Source organism: Aristolochia californica, unplaced genomic scaffold (assembly GCF_029961685.1).
Source record: "Aristolochia californica isolate CCGP_79_NKW_82.1479 unplaced genomic scaffold, dmAriCali1.0.hap1 SCAF_6, whole genome shotgun sequence".
In the NCBI taxonomy this organism is placed as follows: Eukaryota; Viridiplantae; Streptophyta; class Magnoliopsida; order Piperales; family Aristolochiaceae; genus Aristolochia; species Aristolochia californica.
This window is the reverse complement of record NW_027182257.1, coordinates 45,001,761-45,022,222: the sequence shown is the minus strand read 5'-3', so window position 1 is coordinate 45,022,222 and position 20,462 is coordinate 45,001,761. Positions and strand designations below refer to the sequence as shown.

At 37.9% G+C, this 20,462-nt stretch overlaps 2 protein-coding genes and 1 non-coding gene across 10 annotated transcripts; all 3 read left to right on the top strand.

The window, feature by feature from the left end:
- The first annotated feature begins 712 nt into the window (after nucleotides 1-712).
- Nucleotides 713-6,517, top strand: LOC137934837 (uncharacterized). Of its 2 annotated transcripts, none has more exons than XM_068779378.1 (4): nucleotides 713-955; nucleotides 2,278-2,545; nucleotides 5,200-5,447; nucleotides 6,124-6,517. In XM_068779378.1, the coding sequence occupies exons 2-4, from the start codon at nucleotides 2,308-2,310 to the stop codon at nucleotides 6,424-6,426; spliced, it is 789 nt and encodes a 262-aa protein (XP_068635479.1). In that variant the 5' UTR covers nucleotides 713-955; nucleotides 2,278-2,307; the 3' UTR covers nucleotides 6,427-6,517. The 2 variants fall into 2 exon arrangements, with proteins under 2 accessions (XP_068635479.1, XP_068635478.1); XM_068779377.1 differs by having other exon boundaries at nucleotides 716-955; nucleotides 6,094-6,517.
- A 615-nt stretch (nucleotides 6,518-7,132) lies between these two features.
- On the top strand, nucleotides 7,133-17,768 carry LOC137934188 (ubiquitin carboxyl-terminal hydrolase 8-like). Of its 7 annotated transcripts, XR_011109161.1 has the most exons (14): nucleotides 7,133-7,755; nucleotides 8,347-8,616; nucleotides 10,182-10,323; nucleotides 10,852-10,932; nucleotides 11,019-11,114; nucleotides 12,392-12,736; nucleotides 12,905-13,045; nucleotides 13,144-13,314; nucleotides 13,434-13,691; nucleotides 14,015-14,163; nucleotides 15,864-16,406; nucleotides 16,594-16,867; nucleotides 17,135-17,563; nucleotides 17,689-17,707. XR_011109161.1 is itself a non-coding variant. In XM_068778449.1 (13 exons), exons 1-13 carry the CDS (start codon nucleotides 7,691-7,693, stop codon nucleotides 17,264-17,266), a joined length of 2,625 nt encoding a protein of 874 aa, XP_068634550.1. In that variant the 5' UTR covers nucleotides 7,133-7,690; the 3' UTR covers nucleotides 17,267-17,768. The 7 variants fall into 7 exon arrangements, 6 of the variants coding, with proteins under 6 accessions (XP_068634550.1, XP_068634549.1, XP_068634548.1 ...); XM_068778449.1 differs by having other exon boundaries at nucleotides 8,371-8,616; nucleotides 10,870-10,932; nucleotides 17,135-17,768; XM_068778448.1 differs by having other exon boundaries at nucleotides 8,371-8,616; nucleotides 17,135-17,768.
- A 949-nt stretch (nucleotides 17,769-18,717) lies between these two features.
- On the top strand, nucleotides 18,718-18,790 carry TRNAK-CUU (transfer RNA lysine (anticodon CUU)). The gene has a single exon. It is a non-coding gene; the product is annotated as a tRNA-Lys (tRNA).
- The last annotated feature ends 1,672 nt before the right edge of the window (nucleotides 18,791-20,462 follow it).

Genomic DNA, 20,462 nt, shown 5'->3' with positions numbered 1-20,462 from the left:
AAAGCAATAATATTGACGGGAAATGCTCATTTTCAGAAGGACTCAAACCTGATGGGGAAAGACATCATTTTGGCGTATCGTCCAATCTCAGCAAATCTGGGCAAAAACTTTTCCTAACATCGCCTGGTTAATAAGACTATAAATTAAATTTGCTGGTAGAAAGACATCTCTAAGCAAATTTTAAATTCGTGAGAGACCGTATTCAAAAATTACTCATAATTATGTCATAAATCTCTCCCTCAAACATAATGGGTTGGAAATAATTTGATAAATGTCCAATTTTTTTTCTATGTAATATATTTTATAGAGAATACCATCTAAAAACGAAATAATAGGAAAATAAAAATTGCTCCTTGCTTTTGTAAGACTAGTTTTAATGCAATAATTATTTATTATTCACTTGATTGATTCTTAATCAAACTCCCTTTACTTATATTTAATTAATTACCTTATCTTTTGTTTTTACCCAAGTATTTACAGAGGAGACAAAATAAATTATAATTTAATAACTCTGGTTGACATTTTTTTTTGTATATTGAATCAATTTAATACTTTATTATATTTTAGGTATTTAATATGTATTATTTTTTAAATATTAAATTTATTTATCATATTCATGTATTTTTTATTGCATTTTTGTTTAATCTATATATTTTTAATTTTTTTCCATATTCATGTCTTATTAACGGGGAAAGGGGATTTCTGGCTACTTTCTATTAAGGTTGCGAGACACGCGACGCGGGTAACTGTGAACTCCTGTGAATCGAAGGGTCCTCCATAATTGCTTAATATCCCGTCGGTGTACATGGTATCCTCTATTTTTCTGTTACGTTCCGTTTATCCTTCTTATTCCCTGTCTGTCCTGTACAGAAGTTTCAGAGTTTGAAACAATCGAAGTTCTTTCTGCAATGGAAGCTGGTCTGAAGGCGTTAGGGTTGTCAGAATCGAGTTTCTGGTAAGCTATCAAGATTTATTCACATGTGCACTAGTCATTTGTGACTATATGTGGCCGCGCTTTTTGCAGTTCGCTACAAGCAGGGTTCGACCTGTGCCTTGAAGGCATGGCCTCTCTGGTGTGCTTGTACGGCATTCGACAAAATGCTTACTAGAGTTCCCCCCCCCCTATGTGTGTTATACACTTGAGAGTCGATGATTTCTGCGTTATGGATTCGTCTTAGTCGCGCTGTGATGATTTCTTTTAGTCGAGTTCGAGGACAGTCGAAAATGGTATTTGGACACTCTCAGTGTTGTCTAAATGTCTGATGGGTTGTGAAGTTTTCTTTTGAAAGTGCGGAGCTGTTGTTGGGGGCTGAGCTGTGATACTTCCACAAGATTTCGACTTGTATCATGACCCAAGAAATGTCCATTGGCTCCTTTTAAGTTTTTCCACGTCGGGAGGAACTTCGAGCTCATTATGTAATACTTTCTTTAACAATTGGGTACAGTACTACCCTAAGACACCTCTGATACTCTTGACTTTTGAAGCCAAGATCTCACAATTAGAAAACTTCTGTGGTCATTGAATCATAAATTCAGTCTGAAGGACCTGGAATTATTTTGTTTTATGTGGTCAATCAACGAAAGTAGTTAAACTGTTTTTAAATTTTCTAGAATCTTGAGCTATCTTACGTTTTGTTACTAAATAGCTCTTCATAGTAAAGGAGTGCGTAAAAGAGATTGTGTGGTGAATGTCTAGTTTTACCTATGATATCTACTTCTCTAGTAAAAGGAAGGTGCATTCTGATTGCTATCAGCCAATGAAACTGTGCTTTCATTGCTGAGGAAGTGATTCGTGGCACAGGAAAAGAAAATAAGTTAAGAGTTGTTGTACGCTATAAGTAACACTCGAGCCAAGTTTAAAGAGTGCAATCGGCTCCCAGATTTAGTAACACTAACAATGGAGCAGTTATGTGTTCACTTGACTTGCATTTGCATTTGGTCCTGTTTATATCAAAATCTTCCCATGAACTGGCACCATTCTAAGACAAACTGTTTGGATAACTTAATTTATTTAAATTGTTTGTCACAAGCCCTAGTTTACAATACATTAGTTGGATGACAAGTAACTCTCTTTTGTGAGCATTTTAAGTGCAGAAGTGGCCCCATAAATAGTGTTCAAGGCTGGCACACAATGCAATAGATTCTAAGCTGATTGACAGGTCCCAATGTTAAGATTTCCTTACACTATCACTTCAGAATCACTAGTAGGATAAGCTGTTTTGGCTTATATGCTATAAATAATTGGGCCTCTCATGTTGTGACTTTTGTGCTTGTTAGTGGTTAGGCCATTCTGGTGAAGTGGCAAAGATGAGACGACAGGGACAATATGCAGATACCGGTGTCAATCCATTAGTTGCCAGTCAAATGCAGCAGCACCAAGGAATGCAACGTAATCCTGCAATAAATCATTTTCCAGGACGGCAAATTGCTTTGTCTGGAGAAGATGAAACCAAATACTTGATTCAAAAAGCAGAAAGCCAGTGGCCATGGGATCGGGATGGGCCCAGGGGGTCAAAGCAATCGGCTTCTCATCCATATAAAGAAGGTAAGATTGGCATTGTCATCACTTTTGTGTGGAAACTTTTCTTCTTTGTATTCTGGTGTCTTTTTCATGCCCATGGGTTGCTCCTGTATTGTCTACTTCTGAGGAAAAAAGTCGAGCTAGCCGTGTACTTGGCTTGTTCAGATTAGACATGTCATGAGATGGAGTGTCAAAGGTGTGTCTTTTAAAGCTCTTATTAATTAATTATGGTGGAACAGTTAGACCAGTACCTAATTTCATTATTATGAAATGCATGTCCACTGACTATTTGAAGGTCCACTGACTATTTGAAGGCCAAGAGTATTCCACTTTGAATGCTGTAGCTTGAATGAGTCCTCCCTTTATGACACAATACATTGGTATTGGTTTAGTGCCTTAGGGAAGCGAAGGTGGGAGGGAGTATTTTCTCTCTCTCTCTCTCTCTCTCTCTCTCTCTCTCTTTTTGAAACTGATGATCTTTATTAGAAACAAAGAAACAAATTAGGGGAATGTTCCTGTTACAACAAGAGATTGCAGGGAAGCTCCATCTTTGGCAAAGGAGTCAGCCAAAAAGTTGGCTGATCTTGGAACAAGAGACCAAAAACAAGAAAATAAAGCTATCTCTGATGTCACAGAAGGTGGCCCAATGTCTCCAAGGAGGCTGGAGAAAAGGGGATGAGCATCAAGTTATGACCACACTGGAGTCCCCTTCAATAATGAGGGGGCCATAGAGTTGATCCCGAAAAATGATGAGACCTTGAAGAAGAGCCAAGAACTCGGCTGAAGTGGAATCAGCAACTCCCATAAGCGTAGAGTAAGAGATCAAGGTGACTTCCTCGGAGGTTTTGAAAACACTGCCAAAACTGGCTGGGCCAGGATTACCAAAAGCGTTGCCGTCAAAATTGAGCTTCAGAATACCTGGGGGTGCAGCTTCCATTCCTGAAAAGACCAGACATCTAAGCAAAGACATGCCAACAATTGCAGAAAGGAGTATTTTCTCTATGCTACCCATTACTTAAATTTGTGTAGGTTCCGCTCTTTTGGAGAGCTCCACATCAATTTAGTGAGTATTTATCAAGTACAAGACAAAGGAATAAAATACATCCTACAAACAAGAGGCCATAAAAAAGGTAAAATGAGCAAACAATTGGAATAATAAAAGCAAAACCTTAAAGGCAATCAATAACAAGGGAACTAAGGACTGTCCCAGAGAGTTTACAGCTTAATCAGCAGATTATGGGGGTGCATCCAAGTGGCAGAAAGAGGGTGATCAAGGTCTTGGATTTCTTCTAAGAAAGACAGAAAGCACAAAGATGGAATTGCATTATGAGCACACCATCTAATTACCACCTTTGAGTTACTTTACATGAAGTAACACAAGATGTCCTCCTATGTATTCTCAAAAGGGATAAAATCTGTGCCCTAGTCGAAGTAACTAAGGACTGTCCCAGAGAGTTTACAGCTTAATCAGCAGATTATGGGGGTGCATCCAAGTGGCAGAAAGAGGGTGATCAAGGTCTTGGATTTCTTCTAAGAAAGACAGAAAGCACAAAGATGGAATTGCATTATGAGCACACCATCTAATTACCACCTTTGAGTTACTTTACATGAAGTAACACAAGATGTCCTCCTATGTATTCTCAAAAGGGATAAAATCTGTGCCCTAGTCGAGTCCCCTACATGAAGGGGACTTGAATAAGAGAGCTGCAATCTAGCAGCTCGAATAACACAAACAACCAGTGAACTACAGTTACCCCTGAGAACTACTATAAACAGTAGGCTTTAAGAAATTCAATAATGTGGCAGGGGTTGGTTTAAGGGAAGTTATGAATTAAGTACAATGAATTTCTGCACTAGGGAAGTCAATAAATTTTGGGGCAAAGGCCAACCCAAGAAAGAGTAAGATGGGTGACCTCCTCAATAATGCCACCAGCGTACTTGACGTTGTTGTTGAAGGTCTCATGTTTCCTTTCAATCCAAATACCCCATGGGACAGCCACCAACATAATTCTTCAAAAAACCCTACCTTTCCCTGAGAAAGGCCAATTGATGTACCCATTATCAAATCACTGACGGATGGGAGGCAAATCTGCACAATGAAATGAGCAAACATTGGGCCCCAAACCAGAAGGAGAAGTGAATGATGAGCAGGTGCTTCTTGCTATGTGACTGCCCCAAAGCTTACTTGAAAGGTTCAAATATTGCTTTCTTCTTCTGTCTTCAACCGGCTGATTTCCTAACACTAAACTGCCACAACCTTTTGGCAAGGAGGGCTTGTTTCATGCATCGGCAATCAAAGATCAACTCATTTAATAATGTGGTGCCTAGACCACTAGGAAGAGCCTGGCCAGAGGAAGTGGCTTTTGATAGCATCAATTTTTGTGGTCTAATGATTCCAACATATAATTACCACCATAAAATTAAAAAGAAATCAAAGCAACATATGCAATTCTTTATTAACGTTGTTCTTGCATTTTCCTATTATATGTAAAATATGAATGAAAGTTCTGAATTGTAAGGAAAAAATATTTGGCATGTTTCTGAGACAGGACTTTTAATTTTTAAAATGTGTTTGCTCATGCACTGCAGTAACAGTTTGTTATCGTGATTCAAATTGTGGAGATCAATGTATTAATTGCCTAAATACTTTGCAGTAAGATGTGTATATTGTGATGTAGGTCATGGGGGCGATGTTCCTCGCTCTTTGTATCAGGGTCAGAGGTCAGGCTCAAAACTTATCGTAGAGAAACAGAGCAACAAAGATCCAAGAGGACAATCCCACGAGAAGGATATGGTAGTTGGGTACGATGAAACTGCGATGCCACAAACATTGGAAGGTCTTGAAAACAACTTTTTTAGTGAGTTCATGAAATTAACCAAGGAACATCAGGAAGCAGAAGATGCAGAGATTGCTCGGCACAGGGAGGTGAGCTTTGTAGCTTGATTTCTTTCTCTAATGTCTATCATTCCCAACCAAGAAACTGCTAAAACATTAAATTATGCCCATTTTTGCTGGAAAGATTTTTCATTGGATCAGAGGCTGGTTGGAAGTGTTAGTTATGAGTTTTGAATTAGAAAATTCAGTGCCTTCTGAGTACTGAACAATGTTTAAATTCTTTGCCTAAAGCCGTTTTTAGTTTGTTCCATATTTTTTTTAGTTTCTATTTCAAAAAAGTTTGTTCCATATTTTACCTATGCTTGTGAAACATTCTGGTTTTCGTTATTCACTGAAGAGTTCTACATTTGGTTTTCAAAGATGTGTATTTTCATGCATGAGTGTCTTTTTGATTTAATGAACCTCCCATCTTTCTCTTCTCGAAGGCCTCCATAGTGTTGCTGCGTGGGGTATTGAGAGCGGTGAAACTGTTGTTTTATTTCAGTTAGTTTTTTTTTTTTTGTTGTTGTTGTGTGTGTGTGGGGGGGGGGGGGGGGGGGGGGGATGATTCTTTTGTATTTTTTTGTACTGAACAAAATCATCACAACGTTCCAAAAGAGAGGGAAAGGAAAAAAAAGAAATCTTGATGTGGTGGATTGAGCCTGAAATAATGGTAAATGAATGTTTTCTGTTTCAGAGAATAAATGAGATCAATACTGACTACCAGGAAAAACTAACGAGTGTCCGTGCGCGGCAAGCATGCCAGCGAGAGGATTTCTTCCGTCGAGAGTCGCAAGCTCGGCAGCATCAGTACCAGCAAGCAGCGTTAAGCTCCTACCCCAGCAACAGCATAATTCCTACTGATCCCCATGGCTATGGAGCTCCTGTTGGTAGCTGTGGTCCTGGTCAATTCGACTCTTCATACAAAGAAAGGTCCCAGTTTCCAATGGTTGGTCGGAATCCTGGATTTGAGTTGAGAGGCCCTTATCCTGGTAGCCGTGCTTTTGATTCCGGCTCAAGCTATTACTGACACTAGTATCTCTCCTTGTTCTTGTTCTGCTTGAACGCACAACTCAGATTTAAAATTTAAAATTTAAAATTCGATCTTGTTGCCTTTTCCAGTCTTACGACTTTCCATTTTGATTAAAGCTCCAATTAGGTGAAGCCTAGTTGCATTGCTAAATCCAGTTACCATGCACACTCGAGGACCATAATGATGATTCTCAGGAGATGAAGAAAGAACTCGAGGCTATTTACTAAAAACTCATTCGTGTATCAATTTTCTTAGAAGTAATTCATTTTTATTTCAAGTAGTCAAGCGAGACAGATCAATTCTTAGACTGATTTTCAGAAGACAAATAAGTTAGATGTGTTTTTTAAGAGTGCTCTATTCACATTTTTGAGTTTACTTAGAGAGCCCAGGCCCTGTGTTTTAGTTGTAAAATTACTAATTTAATTACGATTTGTTATTAGTTTTTTTTTTTTATAGAAAGTAGTAATTTGTAAATCTCTAAACAAGAAAAACACGCGATATATACAACATTGCAGATACCTGATGAGTTAAGATTTGCTCATATGGGTATTAGCATTGAGATTAATCCATTTTTCATAAAAAAAAAGGTTTTATTCACCCTTTTACATCCAGTTGGGGAAGACCAGTTGAATAGTAGTATATATAGAGAAATAGATACAGAAAAATTATATCCAATATCTGATAATTAGTCCAGGCCAATGAAAGAGCTTCTGACCGGGAACTCGCTCGTCTCAGACAGCGATTCACCTCCTTTTTTCTAGTTCCAGACCGTTGAGGGAAAGAGGCCTGGAGCACTTATTAGCAGGTGCTCGCTCCGTTTAATAAACTCTCTGGTCGGGAGGTGAAGAAATTTGGACTAAACGCCTCGGATATTCATCCATCGAGATTCTTGCCTTTAAATCTGGTAAAAGAGAGAGGCCTGGGGGAGAGGTTAGAGATAAAACAACGATTGTAAGAAAAAGAAGAAAAAAAATCTCTTCACAGTTCTTCTCACTATCGTCTTTTACCTCAATTTTCCCCAACCGTAATCAAACCTCTAAAGTTGTTTCAGTCGCTTTCTGCAAAATCCGCCTCAGAAGCAGCGGTAACACGCGGAGTCTCTTCGTCTCTCTCGTGTTTTCCTCCCGCAAGAGTTTTAATCTCGTGGTGGCTTTCTTCTGTCTATATACTTTTTTTTTTTTCCCGGCAAATCGTTTTGGTTCTCGATCTCAAATAGATGTTTCGGCGTTTCTGAAGCTTCCGGGATCTCAGAGTTCTCGGAATGGAGATCGATCCAGCTCCACGTCCTGTCCCGGAGGCCGAACGGGTTTACTTAGTGCCTCACAGGTACTTTTGGAAATCTCTCTTTCTTTCGCCTTCTCTCTTGCTTTCAACATTGCAGGAGCTTTGTTGATTTTTCTGTGACTCATGTGCATTGTACTGTTGTCATCATTATCAGTTTTTATCTATTCCTGTTAGGGTTATTTTTCTATAAAATTTGTTTTGCATGGCGATTTCTTTCGTCCCCTTTCCGGTTTTCGCTGCATGGGTACGGCTTTTGAGTCTGGAGTGTTTCATTTCGGGGATTGGATTTGGGTTCATAGGTCGTTCTACAATGCCAGCGCATGGATCTGAAATATTAATAATAGTGGATTTCATACAATCAGTTACAAGTACCGGTCTTCACTTGGTTGTGGTTTCCTGTTTAGGAGTCACTTCGGGCATTGAGGTCCACTATTATCAACTTGTCATCTTTTGCTGATATTGTAATTGTTCTAAAATATATATTCTAATCTGATGTTAATTTGACGAAACCAATTGCTCTAGTGAAACAATTATGATCTACTCTGTGGTCGAGAGTTACAGTTCGAGTTCCTTTTAAAACTTCCCTTGCCCTTTCCTTGGTTCCTTCTGATATTTCATTTGGTGACTCAATAGATATCTCCTTGCACATGCCTCCAGATGGCTACAAGAGGCACAAGAATCAAATGGGGGCACAAAACTGAAAGAAGGCATCCTATATACAGTTTCTTCTCCGTCATCTTATGCCGGTCCTATGAAGATCATCAATAACTTCTTTAACTCAGATCTTGTTTTTAACTTGACACCTGAAGAGGATTATGGGCAGCATGAAAACTCTGAAGAGGGGGTCTCTGGACGAGACTATGCCCTAGTATCTGATGCTACATGGTTGCAGACACTCAAATGGTGAGTGTGTCTATCTGAATGGTATTTATGTTGTTTGTTTTCATTTTATTCATATTGTTTACAGATCCTTTCAATTTTTTTTTTTAAATTGGTTTACTTATTAACATTTTTTGAAGAAATTTAGAAACATTTTGTTACTATAAGGAGTGCTGGGACCTCCTCTAAGCTCTGATCCATGACATGGATCTGTGAAACTTGCATGTGTTCAGAAATAGTCCCACATGGATTAGTGAGTACAAAGATTTTGAGTTTATTAGTTGGGAAAGAGGTTTCCTGAGTTGGCTAGTCATTTTGGGATAGGCCTTAGACCCAATTTAACATGGTATCAGAGCAGGTACTCATATGTGGGCCTACACCTAAACTATCCACTTGTAGAGCTACAAAAAAGGCCTAGAGCCACAAAAAAAGGGCTTACACTTAATCTATGTACTTGTAGAGCCACAAAAAAGGGCTTACACCTAAACTATCCACTTGTAGAGCCACAAAAGAAGGCTTACACCTAAACTATCCACTTGTAGAGCCACAAAAGAATGTTTACACCTAAACTATCCACTTGTAGAGCCTCAAAAGAGGGCCTACACCTAAACTATCCACTTGTAGATCCACAAAAGAGGGCCTACACCTAAAACTATCCACTTGTAGAGCCAAAAAAAAGGGCCTACACCTAAATTTTCCACTTGTAGAGCCACAAAAAGAGGGCCTGCACGTGAGGGGGAGTGTTAAGGAATAGTCCCATATATATTAGTGAGTACAAAAATCTTGAGTTTATTAGTTGGGAAAAAGGTTTTCTAAGTTTGCTAGTCATTTTGGGATGGGCCTTAGACCCAATTTAACAACATGTTTTCTTGAGATGATTGAGAAAGCAAATGTTTTACGTGAATGTCTGGCCGTATCATGTATCTTGGCTTTTGTAGTGCTTTGACAGCTTGACGCAGAAGCTGCTTAGCGCTTGCTTCTCCTTTGCTCCCTTGTTGTGGTGTTTGTTATTTATTGTTGAGATTTCATGGTAGTTCACACAGTTGGAGACTATCTTGGGTTCTCTTGCCTGAGCTAAGAAATATCCACTTTTATTTTTTGACAAATATTTTATATCCACTATGTTGTCAAGATATGTATTGTTCTTGTATCATGTGGAATTAGAGAGACAATTAAGTCAGAGAAGAGAGGAAGAAGAACTACAGGTTGCCATTAAAGCAAATGGGGAGAGACCTCTCTTCTATTGCTTTTGCGGCAACCTGCTGTTCTTCTTCCTCTCTTTTCTGAAGAAAATGGTGAGTTCTTGGTACATGTACTTCTGTTTGCTATTTGTTTTGTTTCTCAGTATGTGCTCATAAATGTCCTGGGTATGAAGTGTGATTCTGATTTGCATGTGAGAATTGAAACATGTGTCAGGCCTAAATTTAATAGCTTGTGAATTTGACTTGGTTATTTGTTATTTGTTTAGAATTTGATTTTCATATTTGCTTACTAGAATAGGACCTCAGATTCTTTTTCTTCCACATCTCGTTCTTCCTTGTTAGCTATATGATTTCTATATATAGCAGCTTGTTTCGTATATTCTTCAGGCACAGTGATTCCAATACAGCAATGAAGAGTTCTAGAAATTTATCTGTTGCTGAAGATGGTATTTCAGATGTTTATCCTTTGCAATTGAGGCTATCTGTTTTGCGGGAATCCAATCAGTTAAATATAAGGATCAGCAAAAAAGTACGTCTTGTAATTCCTCTGTTCTTCTTTTCTTTGGCTGTTATTTGTTGGAATGTAGATATAGTGCTTGGCATATATGGAGTCATCTGTTCTTCTTGTGCCCTTTCCTATTGTCACCATTTCATGAACTTGTTTGCACTTTAAAACAAATATGTCATTTTGGACTTCTTAATTTTATAATATTTCAATTCCTCTAGATCATACTGCAAATAAAATATTTCAAGTGCAAGGTGTGTTAACATCTTGGTGGGTGTACATAATAAATATTGTGAGAAAGGGCAGTGGAAAGAGAAAAATAATTGTATGAAATGTTGAGACATTGTGCAAGTAACATATTTTGCTTGTAAAGGTACAACTTGATTTACTATGTGCGAAAAGGAATATGGACTCAAGTTCTATAGGCTAGGTGCGCCCATTTTCTAATTTAAGCACTTGATATAGATGACTAGTTTCTTGTGTTATTCTGATTCCAGAGTTACAAATTTTACTTTAAAATTACATTTACATTGCTGTTACTTGATGGGCTAGTTGTTGTCGATAACTCAGGATAATGCAGTAGAATTTCACAAGAGAGCATGCAAGATTTTTGGCAGCATTGACTCGGAACCAGTATGTTGCCTTTTACTTATCCATGGAAATGTATCATACTTCAACTGCAATGAGATTGTTCATTTCCTTTATCTTATACTTTACAGGTACGCGTCTGGGATTTGTCAGGGCAGACAAATATGTATCTTATGAATAATACAAATGAGATTCCTAAGAGTTGTCAACACCCGTCAGATCAAGAGGTTAACTATCTGCCTTGTCTCTTGAGATGTTGTTCGCCTTGTTCTTCCATCTTATTCCGGGGCGTACATATTTTGAACGTCCATCTCAGTCTCTTCTTTTCTGGCATGATGGTGTTTTCACCATTCTGCAAATGTTTTTGCTGTTATTTCCACATTCTGGAATTTATTTGCATACATCATCATTCTGGAATGATTGATTTGAAAGAGAGTTTGTCCTTTTATTTTTTTTGAAATAGTGAGTTTGTCCTTTTATTGTTTTTATTTCAGTTACTTCCAAACTTTTGCTTGCAAATTTATTGACCCTCTCTCACAATGGTTTTTTTTTCTGTCACATGATCAATAAAATTTGCAAATTTTTTTGGGGTTTTGGTCTAAGTTGTATCTGTTGTTAAGAAACTGGGCATTGATAGTAGCATCCACTTGAAAACTTTTATGCCTAACTGCAGCCCATACCAAGAGAGCGTCTGAGGTCCTCTAAAGGCCTTAAACTGATGCATCTGGGGCTATCTGCATAAGTTGATGGCTCGTTTCCATTATTGCAAGACCATGGAAAATGTTATTGAATGAATGGGCTGTAAGGTTGAACAGCGGTGTTGGATTTTATTGTCATTGTTTTTCCTCTTTTACTTAGTTTAGTTCCTAGGATTCAGGGCATTCTCTGACTTCCACAACTCTGATATGGTTCTGGACCTTATTTTAGATGTATGCGGAGCCATAGTATATCAATTTCCAAAATTGTCATGGTTTTTCTGAATAATCAAACATTGTGAGTGAATTGTGCTCAGTGATGGTAGTTGAACTGTGTATTGGTTGGTCTAAAAACTGATGTGGTTCAATCAGATTCTGTTTGCAACAATTAAACCAGCCAAAGTATCTGCCAAATAGTGCTGTATCATTTGGCTCCGAAACCAAACATTTGGTGACTTTTCAAACAATGACTTTTGTGTAGGGTTCCCCCCTTGCAAAATTTTCAAAAGCTGCTGTTGCATGTATGATGAACTACCTATTTCAAGAAAAAAAAAGAAAACCTATTTCAACAAGTTAACTTTTTTCTGATCCCATTTTTGCTAATTGGAATGCTATCATGCGTTCAAACTTTAAATGCTAGAACTTTAACGGCTGGAGACAAGAGCTTATTTTGCTTTAAAATTAACTGATGGTAAAAAAAAAAAAAAAACAGAGAAACAATTGAATTGTGTCTATTTGATTTGCTTATGTTGGTCTATTTGCTGAGTTGTAAAGAAGAAGAAACAGATCTTCATCTTCAAATTGTGCAGATTCTTTTGAAACTACAAGTCTATGGGTTGTCAGATTCTGTGATGTGCAGAAGTGAAGGAAAGAAGGATGAATCAACACAGTTCTCTACATTGTCAGTTTTATCTTCAAATGGATCATTTTGGGGCAATGGCAGCATTAGTGATGATGATGCTGACAACAACTCTAGAGCAAGTGCACATGCTGGAGGAGGGGTATCATTGGGCTTGATAGGTTTGCAGAATCTTGGCAACACTTGTTTTATGAACAGCGCTATACAATGCTTGGCACATACACCAGAGCTTGTTGACTTTTTCCTGGGGGACTACAGTAAAGAAATCAATCAGGGCAACCCTCTGGGCATGGATGTGGGTTATTTTGGATATCCCCTTGATTTTTTTTTATATTAAATATTTATCTTGAAGTTGTTTATGAGTTGCCAAATTAGCTTAAACTTTTGACATGAGAAAATCCGATAGTTCCAGTGTTTTTTTCGCCTTTTACATTCTCAAATTCTCTCTTTTTTTTTTCTGCAGGGTGAGCTTGCCTTGGTATTTGGGGAATTATTGAGAAAGTTGTGGGCTCCTGGAAGAGGCCCATTTGCACCTCGACAATTTAAATCAAAACTTGCTCAATTTGCTCCCCAGTTTAGTGGGTTTTATCAACATGATTCACAAGTAAGTAAGACTTTCTTTCTCCTAGTGAAATGTTATACTTGATCTTTGTGAAATTTAAGATAGACAAGTTAGATAATGTTCTTGTTGGTTGTCTGCAGGAGCTTCTTGCTTTTCTTCTGGATGGACTCCATGAAGATCTGAACCGAGTGAAATGCAAACCTTATATTGAAGCCAAGGATTCTGAAGGACACCCCGATGAGGTAGTGGCTAATGAATATTGGGCAAATCACCTGTCTCGAAATGACTCAATTATTGTGGATTTATGCCAGGTGAGTATGTTTAGTTTGTATGCCTTTATTTTGTGCTCTTAAATATTATTTAACTAGTTGGGTAGCTTTTCTGTTTTGCATATTTTCTGTGTTAGTTACATTATTATATTTATTGCCAGGGCCAGTACAGGTCAACATTAGTATGCCCCATTTGCAATAAGGTCTCCGTTACATTTGATCCTTTCATGTACTTGTCACTGCCTTTGCCTTCAACAACTATGCGGACTATGACAATAACCGTCTTCAGTGTAGATGGTTCTACTCTTCCCACCACTTACACTGTAACTGTGCCCAAGAATGGGAAGTGCAAGGACTTGATTCAAGTCTTAAGCATATCGTGCTCTTTACGGAATGATGAAAGCCTCATTGTGGCAGAGGTTTGCTCTCTGAACTATGTTGTATTATTTCTTTTTCTCTCACTTGCAATAATTTAAAGGAAAAAGTTCAACTGTATGAATTTTAGTATTAAAGACCTCTGTACCTAATCATGTGCAGCTTACTTGTTTATTTATTTAATTATTATTATTATTATTATATTTCATGTGTGGACTTAGAATCGTGTTCAGGATGAATGAAGTATTTGAAAAAGAATGAGGGGATGCCAAGGCAAATATCTTGTTGTGGCTCATCATCCCCCTTTAGTGTTTTCGTTTTTTCCCTCTCTCAACTAAATTCTATTAATATTTTTTTTGTTCTGCAGATATACACAAATAGAATTATTCGTTTCCTAGAAGAGCCATCAGATTCCCTGTCTTTGATTAGAGATGATGACAGACTTGTTGCATACCGTGTACCTAGTGCTCACGAAAATTCTTTGCAGGTCATTTTTATGCATCAGCGTCTAGAGGAGTAAGTGTAGTGATTATTTTACAATGTGGTACAAGTGTTTTCGGATCTGCCATTATGTCGGAAAGTTTAGCCTTTACTTTCTAACTTGAGTAGAAGCCAAGGGATGCTTAAAAACAAGTTAATATTCTTCTTGTTGTAATGTGGTAACTGACTTAATCATCTGATACTTAGGTTGTTATAGCTGAAGTGCCATTTGATAGCTATAACTGGCCCATCGGAATTTTTTTTATCTCCATTTTAACTGAAAGTAGTAGCATTTACTCTCTTTAGTTCCTCTATAATGTTTAAGATTTTCTTTTGCTTCTACCAAATTTTTGTCACTGTTGTGAAGCAGAGATGTTCCTCTGTATCACTTGACTGATGGATTTTCTGAAGCTTTACTGAGACTCTTTTATCCTTTATAAAGGTTGCGATTAAAAAAGCCACATCAATATTAACTAGGCTGATCTGTGATTAAAGTTCTTTTCTTTCTAATTAACAACAACTTGTAGCACTATGATATCTGGTGCTAAATTATCATGAATCTTGTATGCTGCTGATAAAGGTGGTTGCTAGTGTATGTTCTTAGCTTCAAATCAGAGAGACAGTAATTTGTACAAAAGTGTGATCAAGTGCAAAGGTTTTTTCCCCTCTTCTTCTCACTCTCACTTTCTCTCTCTCTCTCTCTGTCTTTCCCTGTCTTTCTCTGTCTTCAAAAAGTGGTCCTAGTGCAATGTTGTGCTCCACCCATCATAATTCACCTGAGTTAGCCTCTTGATTGGGCAAGGTCCATAATCCTGACTGGTATTTGCATCCAGCACTCCCAGGGTTGGTGAACAAGGACTGGTACACTATATCTGGCATATGCATGGTGAACCAACCAGGGGCTGTGCATTGTTTCTACTGGATTCTCTGCAAAGCTGCTGTTGCCACAGATGTATTGAAAGCTGGCTCATTCTTCCAATTTGGAGTTGATGCTCTGGATAGAACCAAGTTTACAAATTAAGAGTACTGGGAACAGCGTCAAAATTTAGATTGGTTGCTCTGGCTGAACTAAGGGCAAGGCTAACTTGCACAGTGATGAAATAGTCAGGGACTGCTGGGTGATGGCCAAGTATGATCTGGCATCTTGTGAATGTGGTCGGACAAGCCTTGCATATATGGCTCCTTTTATGAAGAATTTCTTATTTATCTATTTGCCGTTTGAAAATGGTGGTGTCTTTATTCTTGCCATATTTATGCTTGTTATTTGCTGTCCTGCTTTAGTCTTATGTGATAGCTCCTAAACATATGGTAACTGGATCAAACTATCATTGACACCCTTCTTTTTCTTATGCAATTTTTTATAATACTTAATAATAACTTTTCGTGTACTTAAGTAGGTAGAATGAAAACTTCTGCAAAAGGAGAAATTGCATGGGTTTTTTTCACATTGTTCACTCAGACATGTGGAGATGTGAATTTTCTTAAGCAATCATGTCTATCTTTAGTTTCCTTTTGCAAGGGACATTCAACTTTCAGCCCAAAATAGAAAAAAGTAACATTCATCTGTTCTTGGTTCTGTGAAATTTTCTGTTCAGTTTTATTTTCCACCCTTTTTAAGTCATGTGCATTACAATCAAGATTTGTTCCAAGCTTTGTTTTTCTTTTTCTCAGTTGCAAATCGCTAAAGTTCTTTTTCAATTAAATGTAAAGTTTCTTACAAGAACGTTATATTGCAGGTTGTACGTATCTGGTAAATTAACATCATCTTGGAAGGCATTTGGGGTTCCTCTTCTAACAACAGTAGCAAATGTGGCTAATGGAGCCGATATCCGTCAATTATTTCTGAGACTAATGGATCCGTTTTTAAAATGCCGGGAAGCTTCCTTAGACGATCAAGACAGTGGACTTAAAAGTACAAGTAGCACGGGGGCTGACATGGACCTCACTGTGTCTGCTAGTATGGAAGCAATTGATGATTCCGATGATTCAAATTCTAAATATGGGTTAGAGTTTTACCTGACAGATGAAAAAGGCTCAACTAAGCTTTCCCAAATAAGTATGAATAAACCGATCCAAATGAGTGGGTCAAATAGACGGCTAAATATGCTTGTCTGTTGGTCAGATAAGACATCTCAACAGTATGCTATGCATCTTTTCAACTCATTGCCCGAGGTTTTCAAGTCTGGGTTTTTTACTAAAAGGCCACAGGAGACTGTTTCTCTATATGCATGTCTGGAAGCCTTCCTGAAAGAGGAACCTCTCGGACCAGAAGATATGTGGTTAGAAGATTTGCTTGTATCTTATCTTCTTTTCAAAATAGTTTTGTAGTTCTGACTTCTGATTGTTTTGAATATTTGTTACTTTTTGTAGTCTCTGTATTCATAAAATCCTGAAGTAATGTTTCGTGTTCCATTTCTTTTGTTTCATTCTTGTTGTGTTCCATGGCTTACGCTCTTTGCTATTCAGGTACTGTCCTTCCTGCAAGAAGCATCGGCAAGCCAGCAAAAAGTTAGATCTTTGGAGGCTGCCGAAGATCCTAGTTATTCATTTAAAAAGATTTTCTTATAGCAGGTACTCGAAGAATAAGTTGGAGACATTTGTTGACTTCCCCATTCATGATCTCGACCTGTCAAAATATATTGCTCATAGGAGCGAGGAGTTTCCAAACCCTTATGTGTTGTATGCTGTAAGTAATCACTATGGGAGCATGGGCAGTGGTCATTATACAGCATTTGCCTATGTGAGTCTCTCTCTCTCCTCTCCTCCCGCCTAGAAAAGAAAAATGTGAGTAGCTGGTTTGCTTTTTGAAATTGTTGATATGTTGATTTCTCCCAAAAGTGGAATGTTATGTTGGAGATGTGATTTTTTATGGAATGGTGTAGTTTATTTGGCTCTTTTTCTCTAGCATGTCTTTGTTCAGCTTCCATATTCGTCACTATAATTATCTGCTGTGCATTTAGTCGGGCTAGTTTATGAGTTCTCCTAACATCCTGTTTTTTCTCTCTAGCATAAAGGGGAAAACCAGTGGTTTGATTTTGATGATAGTCATGTTTTTCCTGTCGTTGAAGACAAGATAAAGACATCGGCAGCATATGTGCTTTTCTACAGAAGGGTTGAACACGATAAGTCAGATAGTTGAATCAGATGAGGGATATTGAGTTTTTCTGAGGAAGTTCATTGAGTTGATCATACAGAGAGCTTTTTGTAGGAAAGTGATTTTACCCAGTAAGTTGTTGAAATTTTGGTACCCTAACTGCTTATATGTAACGTTTCAGTAGGTTAGCATTGGATTGACATATTTCAGAAAAACCAAAGCTCTGGGTGAGGTACCTGGATTTGATCAACTTGGCTGACAGAATTGCAACTACTGATGCTGAAAGATAGTGTGGATCGTCAGTGTAATATATCACAATCAGGAGAGAAGATTGGAATTGAGGTGCATTCATTTTCTGGCGCCGTATTCTTACAAATCTTCACTTTTTTTTTTTTTTTTTTTAGGTTTATTTTCTTTTTTATTTATTTTGAAGGAAAACCTTCTGATTTTCTCCTGCATTCAAACAGTTTTTCCAGGGGATCAGTGGGCTTCCCTCAAGTGTATTGTTGATTACTTTGAATAATATATTGTTTAATTAATTTTTATATAGTGCACCTGTTTTAGAGTAAATTTTGTGGCTCTGTCAGTGTCATATTATATACATTTCTAGGGGTTTAATTTAATGTGGTTTGATTCTTAAAGAAAGTATATTTTGATCTTGAACTTCAGATACCTCATGTACATGGAGAAAGAGGCATTCTTTCTAAAAAAAAGTCCTTACTAAATTACGCTTACAGGTTTTTCATAATTTTTTTTTTGTCACTTCCATCTCTTAGTACTTATGGAAAAAAGAACAAAAATACAGTTAATAATTTTAAATTTCGAATTAGAAATATAAATTTGGACCTACTGCCTCCTTTGTCTATCATCAAACATAAAGAGAAGGAAAAATATCAATCAATTTGTGCCCTCCCTCACTTGATGGTGGGTCTTTCATTTATACAGTTAATGTTAAACATTCTATGATTGGGATGGCAACAGGTTTGGGTCTTTCATTTATACAGTTAATGTTAAACATTCTATGATTGGGATGGGATGGCAACAGGTTTGGGTCAATTTTGGTGTTAGGTTGAAAAGCCCTAATCCTGACAACTTGCCCCAACTTTCCACTGTTTCCTTGTATTATTTTTTGGCCTCATATACTTTTAAAGTAAGACAAACTATAGTGACCCTTATTTGCATGTGTTTTTCCAAGGAACCACATTCTCATCCATTGGGTAAATGAGATATCCATCCTTTTAAGCGTGTTTAGTCTATTGAATTCCTCCTCCCGTTTGTTAGAGCTACAAGTGAGGTCAAAGTATATTATATAAAGTTATTGTACTTATATAGGTCACTTGGTAATTGGTCTAAAAATCATTGCCCCCTATCAAAGGTTTCTTGTTCATCCTTTTAAGGTGAAAGGTTGAAGCCATCTCTTCACACAAAGTGGTTGTTGGATCAATAGTCCATTTAAATATCTACACAATGTAAATAATCGTACGACGTATCAAGAAGCCCGTCTAGCTCAGTTGGTAGAGCGCAAGGCTCTTAACCTTGTGGTCGTGGGTTCGAGCCCCACGGTGGGCGCGCTTTTTGGAAAAAACTCAATAAACTTATTTAATGCGAGCTTAATAATTTATCGTCGTCTTTTATCTTTCTTTTTTCCAGTAGTAAAAAGGGGAAATAACTGAACTCGCAATAAGAGCAAATGCATGGATGGTCCGAAATTGAATGGAAAAAGCGGTTTGAGAAATAGAGATCCTCGAACATGCTCTGATGAAAGAAGCGAGGAACTTTCAGGCTTTTCTTTTGATCACCTTTTCCAACTTTAGGGCCCTTTCTTTTGATTCTCCTCACAATCCCGGCAAGCCCATCGCATCACTTTCTGTAATACTCAATTTTGGATTTCTGTTCATAATGAGTAACCAGTCAGAAATCACTCACTCCCGATGCAACCGTCAGTTCCGGCCAAACCTCACCTTTCAGTCGATTCTGAGCTTCCCCTTTTGTTGTTTTCCGTAAAACTATCGAGTATATATGGTCAAGCTAAAAGCTTCACCTGTTAATTAGCGGAGAGCGACGAATGAATCTCTCCCAAAAACCCAGATGAGAAGAGCCATAGTAAAGGAAGGGCCTGTTGTTGCAGCTTTCACAGTTTGAACGAAGGAAGTGAGAAGAGTCAAAGAGAAAGAGAGGAGAAGAAGGAAGGGAGGGAGGAATATGTGGTGCAGGAGAAGCGGCAGAGATTCGACTGGCAAGTTGATTGTCAATGTCAAGATGTGATCCGTCCCTCCCGCTTTGTGTTTCCATCTATCATCCCTAGCGCAGAGCAGATGAGAGCAGGGGCGAGGGCCAAACATGGCATGAGAGAGAGGGGCGTCGGTTAAATTTGAAGAGGACAAGTCAATGGCGTCTCTGGCCTTTTATCGACAGCAGGGTAGGCCTTTCCTTATTGTGGATACCTATCTTGGTAGCATCTCACGTGAACCAATTTTACCTCTCCTTTTTTACACCATCAAGTTATCAACCCTGAAAGATCAAAACATCTTTTCTTTAATTTCACCTCTCTTGATCTTTTACACCCTCACTCAACCCCATAAGATAAAAAAAAAATTTCCATTTAAAAAATTTAAGAATGTTAGCTTCCTTATCTCTACCTCTCATCAAAGGTCCAAATTCATAATGGGTTTTTACAAAGTAGAAAAACCCCAATAAAAATCTGCTAATGTAGTAAAAAATATGGAAGATTATGTCATATGCGTCTCTCTCTCTCTCTCTCTCTGTAGATTGTAGAGAGTTTTGATTGGTGGAGAGGGAATGGCAGGTGGACCAATTGGGAGCAAGTCTGAGGATATACTTTTGGGTTGGTTGGGTTCCTCCCGGAATTGAACTGAGAAACTGAGGTGGGGATGACTATTATTTTTAATGAAACATGAAAGCGACGAGGGCTGATATCTTGCCTTGGAGTTTTCTCCTAAAACATAGAACAGCTTTTAGCTTTTCTTTTCTCCCCACTTTCTTCTTTTCTTTCTTTTCTCTGTCTCTGCACTGTATACGTACTACAGCTGCCTGCCTCTGAAGATCGGTTCTTGTATTTATGCGTATCTTACATTCATGAATTCTCTCTGTGATTGGAGATCATCTGAGGAGAAGTTTCTCTGTCTCTTCTGTAATTGAAATTTTTATTTGGTGCAAGCAATTAATTCATGGAGGAGAATTTATTGGCCGGGACTGTTGATAAAAATTTTGCACCTTGCTG